At 38.6% G+C, this 27,377-nt stretch overlaps 1 protein-coding gene across 1 annotated transcript in view; it reads right to left on the bottom strand.

The window, feature by feature from the left end:
- Window positions 1-27,377, bottom strand: part of LOC105933243 (sodium- and chloride-dependent GABA transporter 2) — a 38,069-nt gene that overhangs the window by 7,492 nt on the left and 3,200 nt on the right. Inside the window, exons 2-11 of the mRNA XM_012872693.3 lie at window positions 19,367-19,501; window positions 18,737-18,877; window positions 18,438-18,528; window positions 15,695-15,827; window positions 7,433-7,567; window positions 7,052-7,155; window positions 2,276-2,400; window positions 1,922-2,034; window positions 1,685-1,822; window positions 43-145 (exon numbers count right to left, since the gene is read on the bottom strand). Of these exons, the coding sequence (XP_012728147.2) occupies window positions 43-145; window positions 1,685-1,822; window positions 1,922-2,034; window positions 2,276-2,400; window positions 7,052-7,155; window positions 7,433-7,567; window positions 15,695-15,827; window positions 18,438-18,528; window positions 18,737-18,877; window positions 19,367-19,501 (1,218 nt within the window). The remainder of the gene's footprint in view (window positions 1-42; window positions 146-1,684; window positions 1,823-1,921; window positions 2,035-2,275; window positions 2,401-7,051; window positions 7,156-7,432; window positions 7,568-15,694; window positions 15,828-18,437; window positions 18,529-18,736; window positions 18,878-19,366; window positions 19,502-27,377) is intronic.

Raw genomic sequence — 27,377 nt, 5'->3', positions numbered from 1 at the left:
TACAGTGTTACTGTAACATATTTAAACCAAAAACTGTCTTACCATAAATCCATCCAATGATCACTGACTGGAAGATGGCCATCAGGAGGAGAGTGGGGCCGCTGCACACGTAGTGATCGAAGATCTGCAGAATGTACGCTCCAGCCTAAAATTAACACATACATTAAGTGTTTCGTAATATTTATTTACCATTTTGTGTTACAACAAGGAAACAGTTAAAGTGGCACCTAAAATAATTTAACCCACACTACAAATTAGGTTCATTGACAAGAAACAAACAAATCAGCTGATTTCAATAAACAAATCAAAGAAGGATATCAATGGTTCATAGTATTTCAAGTGGTTTCACCAATTAGACAAAAATACTCCTTTTAATGACAGTTTCTTAACTTTTCAACGCCTTCATGACAAGCATCTTCAGTACTCAGGACCGCATCCTTTCAGTGTTGTGACCTGCTGAAAACATGACTCCAGCTTCTGGCAACATCTTAAGGAAACTTTGTTTATCTTCATAAACAAAGTTCTCCAATTCACTAATGTTCTGCATTTTTTAAAATCCCATCAGAGATTTGTGGTAAAGTTCAGGACAGGTGACTTTGTTGTAACTTTAGTATTTTTCAGGATGTATATTTAAAGCAAGCTTAGAGATATAGTTTGGACCATGTCCTGGTTGAAGGGATACCTGAGTTTTAGCTTTCTCACAGATAGCATGACAAGTAATTCTATGATTTCCTTAGAGTCGATTAAATCCATCTTGTCCAGCACATGCCGCAGATTTCTAATACCAGAGGAAGTAAAACTGCCCCAAAGCATCACTGAGCAACCACCACGTCTCACTGTAGGTATGGTGTTTCATCATTAGCTTCATTCTACTGTATACATGGTCTTCTCAGAGGTGGCCCAAGGCCATGTGAACTAAGCCACTAATCAGGGCCCCCGATCCATCTTGGGCCTCCAATAAATGCTTTAATTTTAATAAACCATAGATCTAAAAAAAAAAATGTATTTATTTATTCAGAAAGTAGGATAATATTAAATTTGAATGTATATAATGTTTTGGTATAGATGAATTAAAAATCATTTAGGTTGCTTAAAAATTGTATTTAAGATTTAGAGTAATTGGCAATTTTACTTTGTAAGCGTGTAAAGAATAATCTTTGTACTACGAATGTAATATTTCCTTTTTGTTGAGCTTCACAAATACATCTCAACAAGTGGTAACTAATTATCCATGATTACTTTTAAGCCCAGCCCATTAAACTTGGCCTCCTCTTCCAGATTCTCCAAAATCTGTATTGAAATACTGTTAGCTGCAGTGATGTTCTTAACAGGAGGAAAAACATTGCTTAAAGCCCCTTACACACTTTAGCCAACACTAGGTCTTCTCTTCAAGGCATAGCGCTAAGCTACGGACAACCAAAGCCCCAGTTGTGATTATTAACTCCACTGTGGAAATTGTACCCTCAGTGGTCGCTGTCACCTAGTCTTACTGCAGATCTTTTGCTGCCGGTTGAGGGTGTTTGACAACCTACCTCCTCAGGCAACAGTTAGTAGCTTCATCCCTCAGTGCCCACTGTTCTTTATTTTTTTTTTTACTTTATTTCTAAAAAAAAACATTCACTAAAAGGATAAGCTTTACTTGTTGGCTTATTTGTCAACTTTAAAATGATGTTCAACAACTTACCTCTGTGACCAAAAATAAGCCAAGCAAAGAGCTAACAACACAGAGCAGCACCAGAAGAAGCTCTCTGCGGTATCCCTTTCGAAGGTAGGAAGGGTAGAGATCTGTTAAAGACGTCATGTTGCTTTCAAGCCCTGCAAACTGAAAGAAAAAAGCACAATAGCAGGTTAGTACAGAGACTGAAAGAGTCTAACTTGGAACAAGGTTTTAAGTGATCTTAAAGGAAAGAATTATGCCGACCTGTCCATCGATACCCAATAAGATGATCATGAAGAAGAAGCACACAGACCAGACCTGAGGCCAAGGCAGCAGAGTGACAGCTTGGGGGTAGACAATGAAGACAAGTCCTGGACCTGTAGAGTGAAAACATAAAGGAAATCCTTAAAAGCCGTCAAAACTTGTCATCTAAAATATTTGTTGCTAAAAAAGAACAAAATCTGCCGGAATATCTGCACTAAACTTAAATTAGTAATGACTCAAAGACCGCTCTTTTTTTTTCAATCACAGTGTAATAAATAAGGAAAGCAGAGTTTAATTGAGCAGAAAGAGGAGTGGCAATTTATAGGCATTCCAGTCGGTCTGAAGCATCTGTACCTGATTCAGCAACAGCAGAGATGTCAACACCCTGCTGTACTGACATGTAGCCCAGAACAGAGAAAATGGCAAATCCAGACATTATGCTGGTCCCACTGTTCAGCATGCAAAGATAGAAGGAGTCTCTGCAAATCAGATTAAATATTATAATTATCCCTGTTGCTCTTGATAGTCCAGGAATCAATTATGTTACAGTAAACAGAGATGGTATCTCAACTACATTTACAGAAATAACAATTGAGTTGACATTACACTTCAGAAAATACAAGAAAAAAACATTTAAAGGGTTGAAATCAGTAACATTTATGATCTAGCATGTGGAATGAGGTTCTGCACAGGGGAATGTGGGATGCTGTCTACCAGACACGGTTTACGCTGAAGGAGTCCATAAAAGGTCCAGATTTATGGCCACAGAACCTCACCCACCCATGCAATGCACTGTTTGTCCCGCTTCCCTCAGGTAAACGATTCAGGAACATTACATAAAAAAACAACAATAAAAAAACTTCCCCACAGCTGTGAGGGCTATTGCCTCCTGATGAGAATCAATTAAAACCCCAGCCCAGCTCATAATCTGTTTCCTGTTTACAAACATACTACTGGTTCCACAGGTTCTTGATCCAATGAGAATTATTTACTCTGTCTCTCACATGCTAATGTCTATTCGCACACTGTAGTTTCTCAGGGAATGTTTGTTTGGATAGCCATGCAAATACAACATTTTTGTAACTTGAAGATTTAAATTAACTGCACAGTATTTTTTACATTATCCTCCAATGTACCACCAACCTAAAAGAGCCCTCCAGAGTCGATTAACCTGGACACTCAGACTTTTTGCACGCTTTAAGCCTCTCAGGAAGTATTGTTGGAAAAAGAGAAAAGAAAAGAGAAAAAAAGGTGAAAACATTATGTCTTGTGTCTGCATGTTATGTGTGCTCTATGTGCATTCTTAGCTGACGCATAATGACAATAAAATAAAAATCCTTGATTCTTGATTTCCAGGGACAGCTTTTTACTGGGACCAACTCGTCCAAAACTGTCCTGGAAGTTGGGGACGTCTGGTCACCCGACTCTTTGGTGAACAAGTGAATTATTCAAACATACTGTTTATTGCCAACATGTTAGCTTATGCCCTCCAAACAATGCCTTCGGGTAGTACAATTCCTTAAAATTGCCACACATTTATGAAAATCCAGCACCTAGCCTCTAAAAACATTCTTGAAACCATGGTTTGCTACTAAATACTCTACAGTCAGCTGTTCATTGTATTATGAGAAAGTGAAGTTGAACAGCTCAGCCATGAAATGGTAGGCCAAGTAAAATAAGGATGTTTTCTGGCAGTGGGCCCAAGTGCAAACAGACAGACAGGCATAACCAGCATGGTGAGGAGAAAAGAGTTTAATGAAATAAAAATAAAAATGTACTGTTGACAAGAGAGCTAAACAAAAACCAGTGTGGCAAAACTTAGTAATCGACATGTAGAGGCATAGGATAGGCATGAGCAGAAACAATATGTTTTTGCACAAACCTGACAGAATAATCCAGCCACACCAAGACCTAGCTACAGGATTTTTAACCCAAATGAGGAGGAGAAAAATAATGTCGGCAGCAGCAACTGGTGTTACCATTGATGACCTGCGGGAGCATTTGGCAGCAACTGTTAAGCAGTTAAAACTTCTGCAAGGTCTGTTGAGGTCAACGGTTTGGTTCCAATCAGAATCAGCTTTATTAGCCAGCTTTGCATGAACAAACAAGGAATTTGATTTTGGATTTCAATGCTTGTGTTGCGAAAAAACAAAACAGCAGCAACTGTATCAATGGTGGTTAGGCCGACATCTTAGCTCCTCCTTAGGAGGTTCAGACTGATTTTTCTGCTACCGCCTCTGGTGGTCCCCTTAATGGCTCTGCTTCTGTTCTGGAGGGTCCGAGACAACGTCTACTGTCTGCCTGCTGCCAAGCTTCTTTTCATCACAGATAACGTTGCCATCGTCAGGCTTCAACTCAGGCCTGCGCTTCACCTGTAGAATCTGCAACGCCTGTCAGTGTTCCTCCAGAGAGCTCTTCATCAGACTCTGGAGCACCTGATCCTGAGCTCCTCATGGAGATCAAATATAATTTACTTCAAGTTCTGGTTCCAGAGTTCTTCAGTTCAAGGATGACCTGCTCTGTCTTCCTCAGATCTCAGAGGAGATCAAGAATGACCCTTCTAACACACCAGATTCAGAGTCCAGCAAGGGTTTTGAGGATGAACCATGGCGAGACTCCAAGTTCCCAGGGTCCAGGCGAGACAGACTCCAGATTTCTGTTTCCAGAGCTTCTGCATGGGGTCAAGTCTACCAAGCTCAAGCCTGAGACTATGTCTGCCAAAATCTTCCAGGGGACCAAGCTACCCAAGCTCTGCCCAGAGGTCAAGTTTTTCAAGCAGTGGTAACCTTCTTGATGCCTCCAGCTCTGCTTAATGTACCACCAACCTAAAAGAGCCCTGCACCAGTGATGCCAGCCTCCAGAAGTCCTGCACATGTGCCATTCTCCAATGTTCCTGCATCAGTGTGGCTAACCTCCAAAGTTAATGCATCAACATGGCTGGCCTCCAGTGTTCCTGCGCTGCCAGTCTTCAGACAAGGTTCTACACCGGTTTCTGCTTCTCCACCGGTGGCCTCCAGACATGACCCTACGCTGCCGACCTCAGGACATCAATCTGCACTGCAGACCTATAAGGTTCCTCCTGAACTCCATGCCTCTTCGGGACAATCACCTGGTCGCCCTCCTTGAACACTGTACAGGGGTGTCAGTGGCGAAGGAGTTAGAGAGTTCATCCTGTAACTGCCGGGTTGCCGGTTCAATCTTGCCACTTCACCCGCATTGGCGGTGGTCAGAGGGTCCGGTGGCGCTGATGTATGACAGCCTCGCTTATGTCAGTTTACCCCAAGGCAGCTGTGGCTACAATGTAGCTTATCACTGTCAGGGAGTCAATGGGTGAATAACTGAATGTACTGCAAAGCGCTTTGGGGTCGTCAGACTTGATAAAGCTATGAAGTACAGGCCGTTTACCATTTACTGTGCCTTGGGAGGATAAACTTTAAATAAACTTTATTTATACATTTTATAGTAATAGCTACCTGTATATCATGCTCACAATTCTGCCTATAGTAATAGCCATCTGTACATATTTTCATAGTACATGCAAACTCTGTTATATTAACAATCATCTGTATATTATGCTACTGTACATACCTGTAAAACTCTACTCATAGTAATATCCACCTGTATATTATATTCGGTACATATCCAGCTGTAAATTTAGTTCACAATACTAGTTATCTATATATTATACTCATAGGACAAATCTATCAGTAAAATTCTGTCTATAATAGTATCCATTGCTATATTTATTCAGTAAAAACCGATGTCCTGTACATATGGAACCATTGTTTATCCTGCAGTTGCTGCTATTGCACTTCTGGTTAGACCTAAACTGCATTTTGTTGCCTTGTACCTGTACCTGTGCAATGACAATAAAATTGAAACTAATCTAATCTAATCTAATCTAATCTAATCTAATAATGTTCCTGTCACCCTCCTGAACTTTGTGTTTTTGCCCCCTCCACCTGCCCCTTTTAAGGTTGTTTTTTTTTTGTTTAGTCTCACAAGTCCTGGGTTGTGAGACTAGTTTGGTTCTTTAGTTAGTGGATTGTGTTGGTTCATTCTGTATCATTTTGGTATTATTTTCTAGTTGAATTCTTCTTATGTTTCCTCCTTTTCTGCTCAATCTATTGTTGTCCCTCAGCTCTCTCCTATTATTTTGCTCTCAGCTGTCACCCAGAATGACCTGATTATCTACACCAGCACTCCATGGTTTCCCTTCTCACTCCTAACCGTATAAAAGCTGCCAGGATTTCCACTTTCTTTTGCTGGTTTTTACTGTTGTCAGTTCCTCTACCAAACCACATAATGACAAGAATTGGGTAAGAGAAGGTACACTGCGTACCTTCTACCTGAGGTAAATCCTCAAGTTTTGTAATTGACCTTTAGATTTAATGTAGCTTTCAGATTAACTGAAGAACAGTACCAAAAGAGGTTCATGAGATGGGTTTACATGGTGGAAAAGCTACATCCTAGCCTTGGAAAGCAACGCATTAGATGCAGTGGTATAAAGCATGCTGCCGTGAGAGTCTAGAGCAGTGCTGACTCAGTGGTCCTTGGAACAATTTCATGCCATTTCATGAGTTTGAGTTTGGCAATTGCCAGGAAAGTGGCACCTTTTTGGCTGCACTATGTCAAGTGTAATTGGAATATTAGATGTGGAGGAATTTGACTGGTCTTGACTAGTCTCATAAAACAACTTTGGGATTAATTAGAGATTAAAGATTGGCAGCCATGCCAATCATCCAGCATCGGTGTCTGACCTCACAAATGTCCTGAGAGAATTCACATACTGTAAAAATACACTCCCATACCTTGTATATATCCTTCCAAAAAGGGTTATAACTATTACAGTTTTTGTATTACATTTGGGATGACAAAGTTAATGTGTCTGAAGAAAAGTGACCTAATACTTTTGACAGTATATTGGATGTGATTCAAAATAAAGAAAGTAACAAAAATAAAAAGTTTGGCAAAAATCTGGGCCAAAAATCTGTTGCAGTACAATTTGATGCAAACTGTATTTTTTTAAGAGGAATTCATAAATGAAGGCATGATATTAAAAGGATTACCTGTTTTGTTTTTCAGAAAAGTATTTGCGTTTGTAAAACAATTCATCCAACCATTCTTCACCTGTAACAGTTGTTGTTGTACTTGTTGTAGCTCCCAAATGTCGTCATGTAACCCAAGCAAATGGCATAGGAATAAAATATTTGTGTTCCAGCATCCATCCAGACCTAAAGAAAATAAAATATGTATACATGTAGTTTTAAATTACACTGCTTTTATTGCTTCAAAATTATTAAGTGTTGGATATATGTACAGTAATGTAAAAAAGTAGGACTCTAAATGACAGCCATTGTGTTCTTCCTAACATATTTGGACATATGGATGTTTAATATCAATCTTGACTTTATGTAGACATTTAAGTAAATTAAACAATAACATCTGAAGACCTTCAAAATGTCTTTAAGATTTCTAGTTATGTTCCCATGACTGCAGATGTGGTAGTACCTGTGGGTCAGCTAGCCGTGAAGGATCAGGGTACAGGTAGTATTTGATACCATGGAATGCTCCAGGAAGGGTCATTCCTCTGATGAACAGCACCACCAACAAGATGAAGGGGAATGTGGCAGTAAAGTAGGTAGCCTGCACAACAAACCCAAAAACAAAATCATTTGTGATAGTTCATTGTATTGGGTAGCAGAGACTTTAAAAAAAATAAATAATAGAAAACAGATTTTGCAGCTAAGAAAGTCACAAAGACACAGTTACAAAACTCACCAAACAAGGCATTATCCAACATATCAGAAGTTGTTTTGTAATGGTTGGATTAGTTACAAAACTCCCACTTTTTTTCCCCTTTCTACACACCCCTTCCTTGAGAAGCATAAAACAGATCTATTCATGAGTGAGAGAGGAATTATCATCAGGTTACCTTACAGGCGCCAATGATCTCTAAGTATTCAAGTGGCAACTAATCCTCAGGCACTGAGGAAAAACACTTGGAACTGAGTCAAGCTACCGTAAGCAACTTATGTGTCACAGACAGTCCATCTCACGCAGGAGTTTGCCGTCGTCATTTGCACTTTGTTTTCTTTCAATAATAGGCATATCTGCTAATCCGTTGAATCACTAACACGTGAGAGTGATGGCTTATGTTCTTATTTATAACCTACGGGGAAAACATCCAGCAGCAGATGTTATATTTTGTCCCCCCCCCCCCTTGCATGTGACTGCATGAGTGCCCTTTTATTTCAAGGAAATTTCCACTTTTACCATTCTCTCACAATGAGATGGCATGAAGACCTTATACTAAATCTATCTTCCATTGTTTGCTCCAAATGAACATGTGGTACGAGTTTGGCTTTTTGGTGTTTTGAATTTAGATTACAGAAATACACTTGATGATCAAGGCTGGAGGAAATCAATCGGCAGATTCTTAACTTGTACAATGCACACAAACAGTAGCAGATGGTTGGGAAAAATTTTAAATTGTCTTGTTATGTGGGCTTTAGAAACAGCATTTGTTGATAAACGACACAATAACAGAGGCCAGGCATAAATCCGCAGAGTTGTAGTGATAAAAGCCAAAAATACTGCGCAACTTAGCACAAATAAACACATTTTGAAGTGTATCCACTTGTTTGTTTTGAATGATTCAGATAAAGAGATACCATCAAATAAACCAATATCGTCAAAACACAATGCCCACAATGTCCATTATCAGATTTTGATATGGGTGATATGGCTCAACACCCAGGATACCATTCCACTGAGGGCGGCACAACCACTTGAGAAAAACATATTTGTCAGTAGCACCCTAATAGCATTTTTGAATATTGAGTAACATGCTCACTCAATGGAGAGTGTGGCTCGCCTCTAATGTGTTATTTGTGATCACTGTTAGAGAACACTGAACACCAGAGATGACTAATAGTGCTGAAAATTGATATCTGATTTATTACTATTGATTCAGAGCTAATAAGCTATTTTACTGTTTTTAAGTAGCCTGTCTGATGGCAAAGTTTGATAAAAACATCTTTTATATAAAAAAAAATGACTGGTCAAACATGAGCTGGAAAAATTAACAATGAACTGAGAGTCAACAAATTTTGTGATTTATACAAACTTGTATTCTATTTGTAAAACACAAGATTAATATATTCTTTGATTTTTCGGAAACACATTTAAGTTAAACAAACGTGAAAATATTTAGATTGGTCAAAACTGGACTAAATAATTTCTTTGTGATTACAGATTTGGTAAATCTTAAATGTGTTTATTAAAACAACAACAAAAAGGAAAGTTATTAGTGTTCATGAAAATATTTTGAAACTGGATCCTACTGTTAAACTGGATCATTTGCCATATGGAAGAAAGCAGGTGATGCTCTCTTTTTCACAGTGGTACAAATATATGTATACGTTCTCAAATATATTCACAGCTTCAGTAATAGTTCAATTAATACCCTGAATAATTATACATTATTTACAGCCATTTGCTTTTTTTAATCCATCAACAAACTTTGGTCTTCCTTTAGGCGTTTCATCTGAAGTTGTAAAGATAATTTAAACTGATTAAAACTCACGCCTAGCTTTTGAAGACCGTGAATTTATTTTCTATTGAGCTGAGTGTTGGGCATCTCCAGTTGCTGAATGACAGCCTAACTTAATAACACTAAAGTTTAGAATTATATGTTTGAGATAGGAGGTGTAACAGTAAATTCAGCTTGAGATAATATACTGATATAGAAAGAATAAAAGTTTCACAAATCCCAAAAATGTTAGTAATCAGTGCACAATATTTTAGTTTAGGTTTGACAAATACATACATAGAAGTAAATATATTCACATAATTATGCTGATCTAAATAATCCTAATGCCAACAGCATATTGAAAATACTACCTTTTGTATTTTCACAAATAAAATGAGGGTCTCAAAAATCAACTGGGGTTGACTAAACTAAATCAAATGCAGTCCTGCACTGATAAAAACTGTAAAATAGCCCTTTAGTACAGCATCGACACTAAGCTCTGAAGCAGGTGCCAACTAATTTTACAGTTACTTTGCCAGATAAAATCACATGTTGACAGCAACTGATGGTAACTTTACTTTGACTGTAAATATTATGGTGGTGAAACTTTTTTAAGATCTGATCACAAGTCTAGTCTGGGACTGGTGTCCTGCTGGAAAACCAAATTGTGTCCAGGTTTGAGCTGTCTACGGGTTGAAAGTGATGTCATTCATGAATTTTGAAGTAGTTCTCCATCTTCCTTATTGCGGCTGTTTTTTTCGATGCAAGAGTGAACCAAAGACTCACTAAGTTCCTTATCCATGTGGCCATCTTCAAATTTATGACGAGCTATAAGAGCAGGAGATATAGTGGACAGTCTTATTTTGGATTCGAGTTCCAGGGGTGTCACCTTATCTCTTGGTTGTCCAACATGGCAATCATTGAGACGTACTCACTTAACACGAATGTGCGTGCACGTTCCTTCCTAGTTTCCCCTTGCAGTGCATGCGCACTTCAAGTGTTTACGTATCCGATGAGCTTCATTGTAGCCCCACTGCTCTCACCATGTACTCTGAAATGGCTGAGAGTTGCAAGAAACAAGCTTTCTTGCAAGTTTATGAAAAGAGGAGGAAGGCCTCAAAACATAGAAATAAAACCAGAGTGTATTTGAGAGATTTTATTCACACGATCCTCCTAAGGAGCAGAAGAGCAGGTCGGCTGGTGTTGCACATGTGCAGTTATTCAAAAAGAGACTTAGTTGTTTCTTACCTACATTTCGTCCGCTATAGTGGACACTATGAACTCAACATGTTCACATATTGCACCCACATATTTGTTTTCTCTGCTCACGCAGTATAGCACTCCTTATTTGGAATCTTTGTATATCACGCTCTGAGTGTGCAAAAACATTTTGTTTTTATGAGCATAAGCATTTAATGTGTTGTTTGTTTCAGGTGTTCCCATTAGGGGGGACCATATTTAAGGATAATTGGATTATTATTAGGCAACTATTCATTGTTTGCATTATTCTAACTGAACTATATAGTAAAACCCCTTTATTTTGACTACAGTAATCCCATGAGAAATCGTTATGTCCCTTTTATCTAAGCAAGTCTCTAGAACCGCTATATTTTACTTGAAAACTCATAACAGTTTTCTTGTCTCAAGCTAATATAGAATCACTAATTCTTTAATGATTGGAGCAAACTAGACAGGCACTAAATTACAGCTCCGTTAATCACCCAGTCATCCTACTAAAGCACTTGACTCTCAGTGTGCAGATTTAATTGAGGTTGCAAGAAGTTGTGAAAGAAGACTGGGAGCTAGACCCCCAAGCTATTTGGCTGGTCTCCAACAAAACCAGTTTTCAGTTTCTGACAAAATCTTTTATTCAACTGCTAACCCTGAAACCTTTCTTTGATGCAAAGCACGCACTATCTCAGGGGGTAGGTAATTACACCTTATACTTAGTCATCCCGGTGGGTGTCTAGAATGTTTCTAACAAAAAGATTTTATTCAGTTTCAGTTTTTACAGATGTCACTACATCTCCTTACTCCTAAAAATAGGTAACCAGAGCTGTATTTGTGCTAAACTTTTACGTTATGAAAAATGCTATTAGGTTTTTAAAATTTAGCAGAATTGTTTAGCATGATAATAATAAAGATATACAATAAATTTCATTTGTAAGGCATTTTTTATTTAAAAAAAGATCTCAAGGTGCTACTGGATTAAACAATAAAAAAAGGACAAAGTACAAATACAATTAACTTGAAACTAATAGATCACTGGGGAATGTTTGTTTAAAAGGGAAAGTCTTTAAAGTCTTTTTTAAAAAAAATGCAAGTTTCTCTGGAGCTTTCAGGAGGTCGGTGGGTGGGGGTGTGAGGTGGATGGAGGAGGTCGGTGTTATGTGAACGGATGGGGCAGATGGATGAGTAGGGTGTGAGGAGGTCTTTTATGTATTTTGGAGCATTTGTCATAAATACACTGCTGGGTGATGGAATGGATTCTGCAGGTAATAATAATAATTCTTATTATTATTTAATGGGGTATCAGCGAAGTTCATGGACAATTGGAGTGATGCTTTCCACTTACAGGGATTCTTGCAGCACAGTTCTGTATGTGTTGCAGCGTTTGACAATTCTTTGCAATCTCCATGAACAAGGCATTACATCACCTGGAGGTGACAAAGCCATGGACCAGTTTTTAGGTTCAGAGAAGGATGAAGTTTGGTGATGAACGGAACAAGTTTTAAAACAATGATTGATGTGATTATCAAATGAGAGGTAAGGGTCCAGTCTCACACCAAGGTTTGTCACTGTTGTTAAGAGATTGGAAAAATATGTTTTGTAAGATGGTTGGACCAGATAAGCAATGCTCCAGTTTTGGAGATTTTGTTGTGGCTATCTGTCACTTTCCCTCAGCTTTGCAGAAATTTGTTGATTCCATGAAACTGTTACCTCTGCAGCTGTGGTGCAATAAGCTAAACCGCCAGCATCTGTTTATGTCATATCTTTATGTAATTAAGCACGTCCATTCAAATCCTGACCAATCACAGAATGGTAGTTTGACACCCCACGAGAAAAAAAGTTCATAGATTTATGTTAGGATTAGGTATATACTGGTAAAGGTTAGGGTTAGGATAGAGAAAGGCTTAAAAAAGAACGGAAGTCTATGGAAATCAAAGCACAGGCCTCTCTTTGCACTTTAAACAAGGATGTGCGTGTGTTTTCATGTGGCTTGACTTGTGATTGCATGACAGCGTATCCCCTGCAAGAGGAAACAGTAGAATTAATCATTCAGGGCAGTCAGTGCTTCGTTCAGATTCACTGACAGGACAGCAGAACGCAGAAGCTCCAATACTGACCGGGACGTGCGCTGACCTCCTCCTCAACTGTGCTCAGAAATGTACGAATCAGTTAATGAAGTGATTCGATTCAGCTCGTTCACTCAAACGTGTCGTTCTTTTGAACAAATCATTCAAGGACGGCACAACACTAAGTCGGATATCTTCCGCAGCTCCGCATGCCATTTAATTTCAAAACCTTAAAACAGAGTCTGGCATGACACACCTCCCCCAGATATTTTACAGAATAGTGTGATTTATGGTGACACTTAAATAGTTTGACAGCTAATAATGTGATGATTTTCCCTGACAGATAGCTCAGAGAGATAAAAGGCAAAAGGCACTTTACCACTTATCTAGGCTTATGCACACCAATCCTCAGACATGCCTCTGGATCTTTTTGACTCATTCTCTTACGTTCAGGTGGAAACTATGGGGAAGTTCATATGCTGACCAAGAAATGGTCTGAAGCACTAGGTCGCTTATTCTGCCTAAATTGTATTATAGAAGCTTGGAAAGGTACAGAATTTCCACACCTTAAACATTTTAACATTTTTTAACGTATGGACCAACACAAAGCAGCGCATGGTTGTAAGGTGGAAGTAAATTGTACATATTTTCACACTTTCTTTGCAAATTAAATTTGTATTAAGTCCCCCTGGGTCAAGAACATGTCAAACCGCATTTCACGGCAATTACAGCTCCACACATCCTTACAGAATGGCATTCTGTCCAATCTTCCATGCAAACTTATTTCAAGCTCAGTCAGACTGGATACAATGTTTCTGAGCAGTAATTTTCAAGCTTTGCCACAGATTCTCAGTTGGGTATTTATCTGGTCTTTGACTTGGCCATTCTAACACATCTAAGCCATTCCACTGTGGCTCTGGCTGTGTGTTTAGGGTGCTTGTTCTGCTGGAGTTGAACTCCCACACCAGCCTAAAAGTCAAACAGGTTTTCTTCAAAGTTTACTTTGCATTCATCTTCAACCGTACATTTATGTGCAAATCATTCATCCCCTTTCTCAGTTACCGTCTTACTTTTACAATAACCTAGTTCTAGCAGCTCTGTAATATTTCTAAAAGAAAATAAGTTATAGGGAGTTTATAATTGCATTTTAAATTGTAGTATATGGAGTATTACATAAACACTTCAAATATGATGGCAGCTTCTTCAATACTGAGCAGCTTGTGAGCAGCTGGTCAACTCTTTGAGGCAAAGCACTAACTGTCTTACATTGATTAAGGATTTCCAACATAGATACTACCTGGTATCAAGCTTAGAAACACGGACGTTCATAAACTGAGTTTCTACGAATCGTCGCACATGGACCCCCTCTCCACGGTTGCTTCATGCTTGCTCAGTATGAGGGATTGCTGCAAAGCCATCAACAATGCAGACGACTCTCCCTGTGGCTCTACGCTCTTTCAGGAGGAGTGAATGCTGCTTGTTAAGACTAAATGCAATCTGCTGGGTTTCCTTAGATAGGAAACCTTTTGACCAATCTGTATGATTTGATTGATTTTGACTTTGTGTTGTTAATTGGTGCAATATAAATAAAAATTTAATTTAATTGAACTTTCTTGACCAGAAGAAATCACATGCTGACAGGAAATGACTATTGTTCTGAGAGATTGCCACAGGAATCCTTAGGAATTTGGTTCCTTCATAATTCAAAGCTTTGGGTCTTACAGACATTCAAAGTCCTATGGTGGAAGTAACATAACCACCTGAGAGAGTGCCCTCTGGAGCCCAAAAAAGCTGTTTGTGCAAAGATTTAGACATCAGCTGAACTTAGAGCCACATTATGTAAATGTGCATCCCCAGAATCCAAGTCCAGTGCAAATTGTATTGATTAAATTCTCAAATAACTGGTTCCTTAAGTATTACAAATCCTTGATTTGGACCTAAAGGACGGTTCTGTATTATTTTTGGTGTGGTTCCTTTCGTTTGCTGGTGGGTCACTAAGGAGCCGCTGTAAGTTGCATTCATCTGCTTTTTCTCTCTTTTTCTTTTGATTAAAGCTCGGTACTAGAATTCACATGTACCAAATAAAACCCATTCTTTATTAATTTCTGAGAAACCAATCAGCTTCTTTACAATTTTTGGACATTTCATCAGGCTAAACACTGCGGTGTGGTGCATTTGTTTCTGTGTTAAAAGTTTTTCATTGATAAATAATACGAAAATAAGAACTGCTCTTGTTTATATTTTAAGTTAGCCTTGTTTTGAATGTTATTTGTACCCTGAGAGTGGTTCTAGTTTGATCATGGTTCATAATCTATAGTATTTTATAAAACTAGATTGACCAAACAAGGACCAGAAACAAGTTCAACAAAGTGTGATACAGAGATTTCAGAAAAAAAAAATAATAATTATTAATAATTAAATTTTGATACAATTTAATTTAGTTATAGAGGAGAGTTGAGCTTTTTCATAACAATTTATTGTCATGATTTATGCAAATATTTCTGTACAACAAAATGGTTGTGAAAGGAAAAAAACAAAATGCCAATGCTTGGATACTAAATGAGGGTTTAGTTGACAAAGGAGTTAATTCATCCTCTTTTGTTCAAAGTTGTATATCCTTTTGTTTTAGGTAATAGGCAGTAAATGGATATTGGCTGTTTGATAATAACTAGACTATTGTCTTTGATTTGATTTTTAATAAATACATGATTTTTTTAAATACAGAAATAAAAACCTCAGGGATCTCCCCGTTCTTCTTTTAGTATTAAAGGTTGAAAGGAAGTATTCATCCTTTAAATTAATTGTGAGAAGTGATGGCATTGAAAATATCACTCCAATATCCTAAAACTGTGACCATTAAAATATTCCTGTTTGGACGAAAGGTAGGTGTTCATATTAAAGCCCATAACATTTATGATGCACATTTTTTTCTTTCAGTCTTACCTTTCCTGTGGATCTTACTCCTTTCCACACACAGAAGTAGCAGATGACCCAGGACAGCAGAAGGCACAATGAAAGGTCCCACCGAATGCCTCCCATGGTCTCTATGCCAGTGGATATGTTTAACACCCGCCGCCTGGAAAAGAATGTACTGTCAGTACTTACAAACAAACAATAGAACCTGTATGCATATTTAAACTCCAATTAATATGGTAAAATTATTTTACAACTTAAAGAAACAGGTCAACAAAGTTGTTGTGAAGTATCTGAACCACTTTCAGATTATTGGGTGCTTGGTTCCATTTGGAGGCAGTTTGCAAAAAAGCATAATTTATGTCTGTTTCTTAAAATTGCAACTACAAAAAAATACTATTGATATCACAGTTACATACACAGGTAACTTTGTATCATGTATCTTAGTTGGTGTTACCATTTAATGGTTATACTTCTATGGCGTGAACAAGACCAAATGAGGACTTAGCGTCAATTGTTTAAAGCAGGGGTGTCAAACCATTTTGTAATGTGGGCCAAAATTGTCAAGTCAAAACTACTTAAATTACTAAAAAAATACTTAAAAACAAAATGATCAACAAATTATATCATAATATTTGTTGTTGTTGTTGTTTTTTTTTACCTGCTCCCCAGAATATGAGGATGCAATTTTTAAATGAAATAAACAATCAGATTTTGGGTAGAAAAGAGATGTGTAGATAGTTGTTGATTCAAAACTCGAAAAGGGTATTTCATCCAATCAGTAGATTGTTTTGGGCTCGATGAAAAATAAAAAATAAATTTTTGGTCTATTCTCAGAGGTAGGAACAGGATTTCGGTCTGTCTTTCTTTAAAAAAATGCGGGCTGCAGCCAATGTTTATAACTGGATTAAAGGCCAATTTTAGTGTAACAAAGTCCGCCTTTGAATACAAGTTATCCCCATTAAATATTTCCTATTAAATTAAAAAGAATGTGAATTGTGGTTTTTAAAAGACAAATACTTTAAGTTGTACCTAAAACTTTCAACTATAAGAAGATTCTATCTTCTCTGTCATAATTTTTGCTCTATTTGAAAATGTAGAAAAAGTCTCCATTGGCATCAAACATGTGTGCTGTTGGGCAGAACCATTTTTGAATCGCAGTTTTTTTCTTCATAGTCAGAGTGGCTGCACAAAATGAGTTTCACATTGGACACCCCTGATCAAAATAGTCCTAATGGAACATCTTTACTGCTCGAGAGCCAGAGATCATTGCTGTTTAGTTCTGCAGATTTTAAGCATTTGTGGCTCTTTTACTTGATCTACAAAGATGATTAGGCATCAAGTCAACTTTTTACCAAAAGTCATATGAGTCCATTTAAGCAAAAGATAAAAGAGATAAGTGTGAAAGCTGTCTTGCCCTGCAATCCAATGTGAAATTAAATTATCAATCATATCCATCAATCTCATGTGGTCTCCAGCTGCAGCAAAAGGCCCATTAAGGTATTTCTATCAGCTCATTATACTTACTTCTGTATCGACAACTTGTGTAAATTCAGGGCAACTCATCTTTTCTATTTCCAGAGTAAATGGCAGCTCTTGTGTTTTAGATTGACAAGATTTATTATTATTATTATTATTATTATTACTATTATTATTATTGTTGTAAACAGCAAAAGGTTAAAGAGATGGTAAGTTGTTTTTCTAAGTTGGGATCTGTGGTTTACAATCAGCAATTATAAGTGCCAGCAGTAGATAACGATGTTTTGTTTTCATTATTAGTTACCCGAAGGAGAAACTTGTCCTGGAACACATTCAGAACAACTTTAGTTTGAAGAAACAGAGAGTGGTTCTTACTGAAGACTCAAGCTGCATTTGGAAAGGGAACCGTCTCAAAGTTGAATTCTAACATTGTATTACATAACTATTTCCCTAGATGTGTTTATTTAAACTGAAGACAGAGTTGGTCCATGATGCATTAGCGGTGATGCTCCATGTGAAACACATACTGAATGTTGATCATGACCTAGCAAAATCAGCTACAATGCCTCTGAAACTATTTATATCCCTTGAACTTTTTAAAAAGTCCAGTTATTCTTCTACTTCTTTTACTTTTTTTGAAGTTTTAAATAAAAAAAATAAATCAACATCTTCGTATTGTAAAATATAGTTTTTGTTCCATTTCAGGATAACCTTTTCACCAAGGTGTGAAGAAGGTATTTCCCAAGACGCTCCCTGAAAAAGGTTCCTCTATGACTTCATAATTTAAAATGTAGTAATGTAGTAAACTAAAATCACTGCTGATATCTACTGTATGAATCAAGTTAATTGACATTCTATCAAAAAAGTATGTGTCTAAAACTAATCTGCCAAAATTAAGATTAACCACACAGTCTTTAGACTAAATAACCAGAGTCTTCAGTCTAATGCAAATGTACAACACTGTAAAGATAATAAAACATTGTTCCTGGAGTCTTTTGACATTTCTGGGATCAGACTTGGTTCAAGATGGTAGAAATTTCCTTCTTACTGTTAGCTCAACTCTTTGGTCAGAATTTCTTATAGGTTTTCTGTATATCCAAACTGAGGTGACTTGTCTACCGCTGGTAATATACTAATTGCTAATAAAAACTCTATTGAATCTCTCTTCAAAATGGCCCATCTATCCCCTCATTACACAATAACAGTTGCTGTCATCCTCCCATCCATCCATTTCCCAAACCCTCTGTCCTGTTCGGGGTCACAGGAAGGTTGGAGCCTAATTATAAAGACTTACCGCCAAAACTCTACAACAGACGACGAGGATGCATTCAAAGGTGAGGTCCAGTTAACAGTGGTATTAGAGTTGTTTATTTCCACACAATGATCTGGAATACATCAGATCTTCATTAGACATGCAGGCTTATCATTACGGTTTGTGGGATATGAAAAACGGATTTTGTTTAGGCAACTTTTAACTCCCTATAAAATGATGAAATAAAGTAAAACTGCATGCTATAACATAAATATTTGTAGATAGTCATGAACCAAGAATGTCACTCACTTTTAAAAATGTTTCATCATTGTATTATTTACCTGTATTCCATGTGTTATTACAGCTGGCCCATGGCAACTTTCCGGAGAATGAGGAGAAGAAGTAAAGGAATGCCCAGGCTAAAATCACAACATAGCTGATGTTTCCATAGAAAATTATCAGCTGACTGGCGTATCCCATACCTGGAAAAACAAACCATTCCTATTGGATTTTGTTGTGAAGATAGATAGATAGATAGATAGATAGATAGATAGATAGATAGATAGATAGATAGATAGATAGATAGATAGATAGATAGATAGATAGATAGATAGATAGATAGATAGATAGATAGATAGATAGATAGATAGATAGATAGATAGATAGATAGATAGATAGATAGATAGATAGATAGATAGATAGATAGATAGATAGATAGATAGATAGATAGACTACAAACAATAAAAATCGTCTGAACAGAATAAGCAAAGAAACAAACAGGTAAACAGATATTGCTTGATAACAGCTGATCCATAAAAGAACATTGACACATTCACACATCCAGCAAATTAACAAGCAAATCAAACCAGCAGATAACACCAGAGCATAAGAGACATGATTAGATACCATATACCTGCTTTATTTAACAATCTGATTGACCAATGGACAAATGAGTTAGGCGGTTCGCTCACCCTCAAACAACGGACAGATCTTCCTCCAGCACATGATTCCTCCCTGACTGGTGTACTGGCCCAGTGATGTTTCCAGGACAAACAGAGGAACCCCACAGGTAACAAGGAAGAGGAAGTACGGGATGAAGAATGCACCTGCAAGTGACAATGTTACAAACCTCTGAATGAAGGACACCATCAATACATTAACTTTATTGAGGGTGGGGGGGGGACGGGGACACACGCCGGTCCGTGGTGTGCAGTGTCTTCACACAGAAATAGTGCTGACCAAGACAACCACACAAAAAGGCCTCTCTCACAGAGCAGAGCTCATTTCAAGTTCAGATTTGAGTCCAACCGATTATTTATTTACAAAGATGGTAGGCTTAATCGAAACAATATATTCATAGTGAAGTTGCTACAACTGTTTTATATTCACAACTGGAGCCATAGCTGTCCCTAGTTTAGGAAGATTACCCAGTTTCCTCAACAGTGGGCTATGTAGCTTTTGTTTCTAGGTGGAACTCTAAAATCTAGTTAAACATCAAAGCAATTTTGGAGGCGTAAGGACAGTTTTTCAAGCCACTGAGGAAAAAAATATTGTTTCTCAGCATGCCTGAATGTATGGTAATTTAATAATTTGCTAACATGTATTGCACCTTAGCCAGTTTTCTTGTGATATGTTGCATACACTGTTGTGATAACAATTAATATGTGAAATATTCTGCAGCTCTAGCTCTGACAAACGTTTTGGGACATTTTGGCAGTGATGACCCTTGCACACATAGTTAATCTAAGTTTTAAAGAGACTTGTTCCCACAACAAAACCCTGCAACATAAACAACTGTCATCTGCACAAAGATAAAGGAATGTTTCAGGAACATTCTGGTCCACAGAGTTAATCCAAATTATTAAAAAGCTAGGTCTTAAAACAGAGGCCTGAGGCAAATCTGGAACACCCTCGTCTGAAAAATATAATTTACGCTCTGCCTATAGCTTAGTCTGACAAGGCCCTGAGGGCACTTGTAATAAGATTTTGGTACCAGATTCTTTTAACCATTTTACAAAAGTACAGCACATAACTTGTTTAGAAACTTATTTGTTACTAAACTATTTTTTTAATGTATCTAAGTCATATTTTGTATATGCTTAAATATATCATGTGCAGTCTACTCCTGAATTCCCTTGTGTGGATGAAAATGCATTTGCAGCACTTAGTTGGGAGGAAAATTTCTCACCCTTTGCAAGATTTAAAATATTAGGAATGTTGATAATAAATCAGTGTTGGGGTGGGGCAGGCAGTGTTTTCTATAATACAAAACACCCTATGTGTATTTTATTTTGAAAGAAACAGTTAACCAGTCTTCCTGACAAGTTTTGCCAGATTAAAATATCAACATTCACAGTGAAACATAGCAGTTCTTCACATACCAGAATGTTTTCACTTTTGGGTTTGGTAATTCATCCCTCAACATGCTGCTATGTTACAGATCACTACATATGTTCAATCTCAATCCAACACCTTTTCCAAATTAATGCAAGGTTGTGCTGCCTGTAGATGGTGTGATAAGATCTTTGTGACGTGTTGAAAAACCCAAACAGCCTGTACGAGCTAGAATGTTACTGTTATAGTCCCAATACTGTTTTATTTAGAAACTTGCCATGCTGTAACACACTTGACTAAAATAAATGTCCTATAAATTCTGTGTCCAACAGGTGGATGTATTATTAATCTATAATACATCTTAAGCGTAAAATTATTGATTTCACCTTTAATTTTTAATTACTTACAACTCTGAGTATGTGTAATCTATCTTTACTTTAGACTGGGCTCCACTGCTTGACCTGCAGTTGTAATCTGGTAGTAAGTAAAAAGTCCCGGGGGCAGAGGTTGACTCTCTAAACACACATTCTTTTGACTGAAACCTCAGGGGGCCAGGGGCCAAACTTCACTCTTTTTAAGAAAACAGCCTTTGCCCTAGATCATTTTTTAGAGACCATGAAACTATGGTATACACATACAGTTGATAGGTGTGTGTAATATTGTGGGGCAAATAAACTGCCAAACGATCTCCAATAAGTTTATATTGTGTCCAAGAGTATTTCTACACAACTCCAATTAATGCACATTAAACATACTCATCTGCATTCCTTGTAACATTTCACATTACCATGGACACACATGCAAACACCGTGTGGGGGGATCACAGGGCGCAGTGATTAGGGACTGCTGTGTGGGGCCACCCTGACACCTGTGCTGGTTCTATGGAGACTAGCCTGGGGATGTCTAAGAGCATCATGGATGGTCTGGTGTTGTTTATATGGGTGCTGGGGTAATTGACTCTGATTGGTGGGCTTCCATCTGGTGGCCCATGGCTCCCAGGGATGTGTCAGTTTGGCCGTGGGAGCTGTGCTGGGGTTCGTTGCACTTCGTCTCAACATTTTGCCTGGGTGCTGCTGGCCTTGTGCTTCACTGACAACCTACCTCTGTGCGGAAAGTATGGCTACCCTAGGATGATGCCTTCTGTTTGCAGGGCGCTGTTGCAGCTTTCCAAAGCCGAGTTCACCTGTCCTTTGCTGCTCTTGGGCATTGTTTGTAGAAGAGCTTCTACTATTCTCGTCTCTCTAACAACTGTGCCCCTTTAGGTGGCCAACTTGCTCACACACACACATGCTTAATCTAAGTTGGAGGTTGGAAAAAAAAATCAGGTTGGTATTACACCAATAAGGCCTGCCTATGTTAATGCTGGAACCAGTCTGGATTTAAAGGGGCCATGACAACAAATTCAAATTTTCTGAGGTTTTTGGGATATAATATGTAACCTGACTCTCGCCAGATGGATTTCATTCTGCAGAGCTCCGCACATCCATCTGGGATTGCTCCATTGGAGATGTATTTTAGAAGGAGGGGCCTTAACAAAAATCTTTCTATATATGATTAGATAAACCACTAGTCAATCATCTTCACTGACGTTCTACTTCAACCACTCACATCGGAATCAACATTGAAACCAAAACCATCGTTTCCACTAAGAAAAGCCTTCAAAGCTGTTCTCTGGTGTTCTTTTAAATAATTTATATTTGGTAGATTGGACAACACTGATGAAACAGCAGCACCAATGTTACCGGGTGATGAGATTTATCCAATGAAAACTGGGGATGTCTCTGACTTTGCTAAACGGGCAGCTGGGCACAGAGTCTCTGTTGGGGATTGGTTTGTTTGGCCCGATCTGCAACACCGACGGGGCGGGGAAGGCGCATTCAGCTTTGCTCTTCTATTACGTCTCAGTCAGCGGCAGGACCTGGTAAAAATCTCATGCTGCGTTAAACTTTTTTACTCCATCATGATACACCGAAATCCGGGACATTTCCAGGGACAACTTTTGCTGGGAACAGGTCATCCAAAACGGGCACTCTGGCACGTCTGGTTACCCTTGCTTCTTTGCTGCGAGCCCCCATTGTTGTCTGAATCCAAACAGTCGCTTCTCTGATAAGTCACATCTACGAAAATCCAGATTGGCTCGTCAATTTTATGTGGTATTGAAATCCCTCCCAATGACAGTGAATCCAGATGGATGTGAGGATCTGTGTGGAGCTCAGTTGGCCAGTTTTCCAAATAGGAAAATAGGTAGAGCCTCATACCATTGCTGCACCAAACCCTTTTACTCATTTGGCATGACAGAACAACAATCTGATGTTAATTTTTTTTACTAAATTCTTTGGAGAATTTATATATGCAGCAATTTGAAATAGTTTGCACAGTGATGTCACAGCCCCCCTAAAAAAGTCAATCAACCAATTAGGATTCTATCTTGAGATATATATATATATATATATATATATATATATATATATATATATATATATATATATATATATATATATATATATATATGTGTGTATATGAGATTTTTTGTATTAATAAAATTCTGCCAGGAAACTTAAATGGCCGGAAATAAAAAAACATGTTTATATTTGTTAGGGATTATGAGATTACAGAGACTGGACTGCAAAATCGGTCACCATGGAAATTACAGACTGATTAAGGGAAGATGTGTCAGGTCAATTCTTTAACATACTTGAACACCTCAGTATAGTTTTTCTCACAGCAGGTGATGACCAATTCAATTTCATGGGATTCAGTCATTTATTCTCCTTCAGAGTTAATTATGTGCAGGATTTCAAAGCCACAGCGGGGGGCACCTCAGGATTTGTGGCCCTCCTGAGTGCACAATATTCTACTATGCTATTGCTACATCTTGTTGGCTGGTAACTTGGGTTTTTTAGCTTTCACACAGGAGACTTCCAAATGTCTGATATATAACCTGGGCTGAAAAAATAATTAGCTAAATTCAGATTATTAATCATTGTGTAACATGACTAGAACCAAAGTTTAGGAAGAGGTCTTTATTTAATTTACATAAAGGAACAGAATTATTTGGGATAAAATTCACCGAAAGGGGAAATACTTTCTTTGCAGTTTGTGTTACACTATCATAGCTTGTTTTTTCATTCCTATTTCTTATTGTGTCTTGGCTACAATTTCATTATTTTATGTGTATATATTAATAAAACTTTAATTTTCAAATTTACCATCTCTATCCAAAAAAAAACAATGCTGCTGATGGTGATTTACAGATGAATAAACAAACAAAAAATAAATAAACAATTGAATAAATAAAGCTTTTTCTAATTCCACACATTTCAAATAATAAAATAACTTTATGTTTTAGTTTGCATTTTAAAGTTTTAAAATAGCCAAAATAAATAAAAGTCTTACGTTGGTACGTAGCACTGTTGTGTTGCAGCAAGACGGTCCAAGGTTCTAATCATGGTCTATGGGTTTTCTTTCTGGAGTTTGCACATTCTCTCTGTGCATGAGTGGGTTCTCACCAGGTACTCTGGCTTCCTGACACAGTCCAAAACATATGACTGTGTTAATTGGTCTCTCTAAATATCCTTTTGGTGTGGGTGGGTGTGTGTGCTTGGTGTTTTGCCCTGTAATGGACTGGAGACTTGTCCAGGGTGTACCTCTCCTCTCGCCTAATGACCACTAGCAACAGCCCCCTGCAACCCAAGCTGGATAAAGGGGTATAGATCTAGGATGGACGGACACACGTCCAAATGGTCATTGTTGAGGAAAAAAATTAGGGACATGTCTTCAGTATCAGTCTGAAGCTGGACATAGTAACAAAGCTCTGGAAGACCTCCTGTGTGGTGCCAGTGCCTAAGACCACCCAAAGGACCTCAGCAGCTACAGGCTGGCAACACTAACAGCTCAAGTCATCCGGTGAAGACCCATGGGAGGTTAGTTTTAAACCATCTGTTGCTCCCTGGTGAGGCTGGGGGGTTTGAATGATGTCATTTTCCAGAGCTCCTAAATGGGTTTCCAAGCTTCCCAGCTGGCCTCCAGGATACCTATCTGATAGAACCCCCCACCCCCCATATATATATATATATATATATATATATATATATACATATGGGGGGTGGGGGGTTCTATATATATATATATATATATATATATATATATATATATATATATATATATATATATATATATACTGTAAAAATAGGGCTGTCAGTTTTAACGTGTTAAAACTTTGTAACTTTGTAACTTTGTTAGACAATAACACCGACAATTTCTTTGTCGCCATTAATCACGCGTCAAAACACAAACACCGTTCCTAATGGTTTTTTCCCCCGCAGTGCTCTCCGGACTGTGTTTCTTTTATCTTCTGTGCTTTCTGTAGTTCCAAGAATGCTAGAGACTTTAGCATAACAGATACGTGCTCACTGTTGCCAAGTCCGCTTATTTCATGCGACTTTGGGCTTCTTTTTTCTAAAGTCGCTTGTAATTTTTGGGCTTGTTACTGAAAGTGAAATTGCTTATTTGGGCTCTAAAATAAGTGACGATAAACAGGAGTTATTAAGACACCTGCTTGCTCCACAGACTCTTTGAGTATAATCAGCTGAAATATCCCTTCGCCTCATCACGTGCTGGACCGCATCCTGACATAGGAGGCGAGAGAGTAAAGGCAGAGAGAGCAAATCTGCCCGTATTGTCTGCAGTTTACGGCTACAATAACCTGTGATAACTGCTGAAGGTAGATTACACTGTGCAGATCACCATTTTGAGCAGAGATTGGTTCTGAAGATGAGTTTTTACATGTTGATAACATTGCAGAAACCCAGAAACAGGCTGTACAATAGCTAAAGCGTACTCCCAGTGGCAGGGTAATAACACACGAGCCAACTCACCAAGGCAAAACACTGAACAATACTGGAAAGGAATATGGGAGAATGATATAGATTAGTGCATAGTGGCTAATAAATCTAATGGCAGACCACAGCAATCTCCCTAAACAAAGTCCAGTGACCATCACAAAGGTAGACATCCAACAGAGACTCTCAGGCATGAAGAACTGGACAGCACCAGGCCCAGATATGATCCACTCCTACTGACTGAAGAAGCTGACTTCTCTCCATGAACGCCTAGCATCATAAATGAACCAACTACTGACGAATGGGACCCACCCCGAATGGCTGACAGAAGGCAGAACAGTCCTGATAATGAAAGACCCCCAGAAGGGGACGGCCCCAACCAACTATCGGCCAATAACCTGTCTCTCCACAACATGGAAGCTCCTGCAGGCATCATAATGGCTAAGATAAGTGGGCACATGGATAAACACATGACAGAAAACCAGAAAGGCATAGGTAAAACCACCAGAGGAGCCACACACCAGCTGTTGGTTGATAGAACAGTCGCCCTAGACTGCAAAAGCAGACATGTAAACCTGTGCATTGCCTGGATTGATTACTAGAAAGCCTACGACTCAAAGCCACACACCTGGATCCTGGAATGCGTGAATCTGTACAAGGTCAACAGTTCTCTGAGAGCCTTCATTGCAAACTCCATGAGGCTGTGGAAAACCACCCTTGAGGCCAACTTCAAGCCAATTGCACAAATCTCAATCAAATATGGAATATACCAAGGAGATGCTCTGTTCCCTCTGCTGTTCTGCATAGGCCTGAAGCCCCTCTGCCAAATAATAAGTATGGCTATGGATACCGACTCAGAAATTGGGCCACTATCAGCCACCTCCTGTACATGGATGACATCAAGCTGTATGATTAGAGTGAGCGAGACATTGACTCACTGATCCACACCACCAGGATCTACAGCAGGGACATCGGAATGTCATTTGGGCAGGAGAAATGTGGCCGGATGGTGACAAAAAGAGGGAAGGTATTCCACACAGAGAAAGTTGCACTCCCAGAAGGGACATTGGCAGATGTTGAAGAGAGCTATAAGTACCTTGGAATACCACAAGCAAATAGCAATCATGAAGAGGCCACAAAGAAAGCAGCAACAGCCAAATACCTGCAACGAGTAAGGCAAGTTCTGAGAAGTCAGCTCAATGGCAAGACTAAGGTCCAGGCAATCAACAGCTATGCCTTTCCAGTAATCACATACCCTGCTGGGGTAATAAGTTGGCAAAGGAGGAAATTCAGGCCACTGATGTTAAAACACGAAAGCTACTCACCATGCATGGTGGACTCCACCCTAAATTCAGTGTCCATAGGCTATAGACTAAGCACAAAGAAGGAGGCAGAGGCCTATTGAGCATCAGAGCCATCATTGAGGATGAAACATCCAAGCTCCAAGAATATATCAGGAAGATGGCCCCAAAGGATCAAGTGCTCAGAAGTTGTCTCAGACAATGGAAGCTGGTAGAGAAGGAATGGGAGGAACCATCATGGGAGGAAAAACCCCTGCATGGAATGTACCACCGACAGATAGTCGAAGCGGATGATATGACCAAATCCTACCAATGGCTAGAGAGGGCTGGACTGGAGGACATCACTGAAGCACTGATCATGGCAGCACAGAAACAGGCCTTGAGCACCAGAGCAATAGAGGCCCAGATCTACCATACCAGGCAAGATCCCAGGTGCAGGCTATACAAAGAGGCCTCAGAAACCAACCAGCATCTCATAGCAGGGTGTAGGATTTTAGCAGGGAAGG

Source organism: Fundulus heteroclitus, chromosome 20, assembly GCF_011125445.2.
Source record: "Fundulus heteroclitus isolate FHET01 chromosome 20, MU-UCD_Fhet_4.1, whole genome shotgun sequence".
Taxonomy (NCBI): Eukaryota; Metazoa; Chordata; class Actinopteri; order Cyprinodontiformes; family Fundulidae; genus Fundulus; species Fundulus heteroclitus.
Note: the sequence above shows the minus strand (reverse complement) of the source record. Positions and strands in the feature narration are given on the sequence as shown.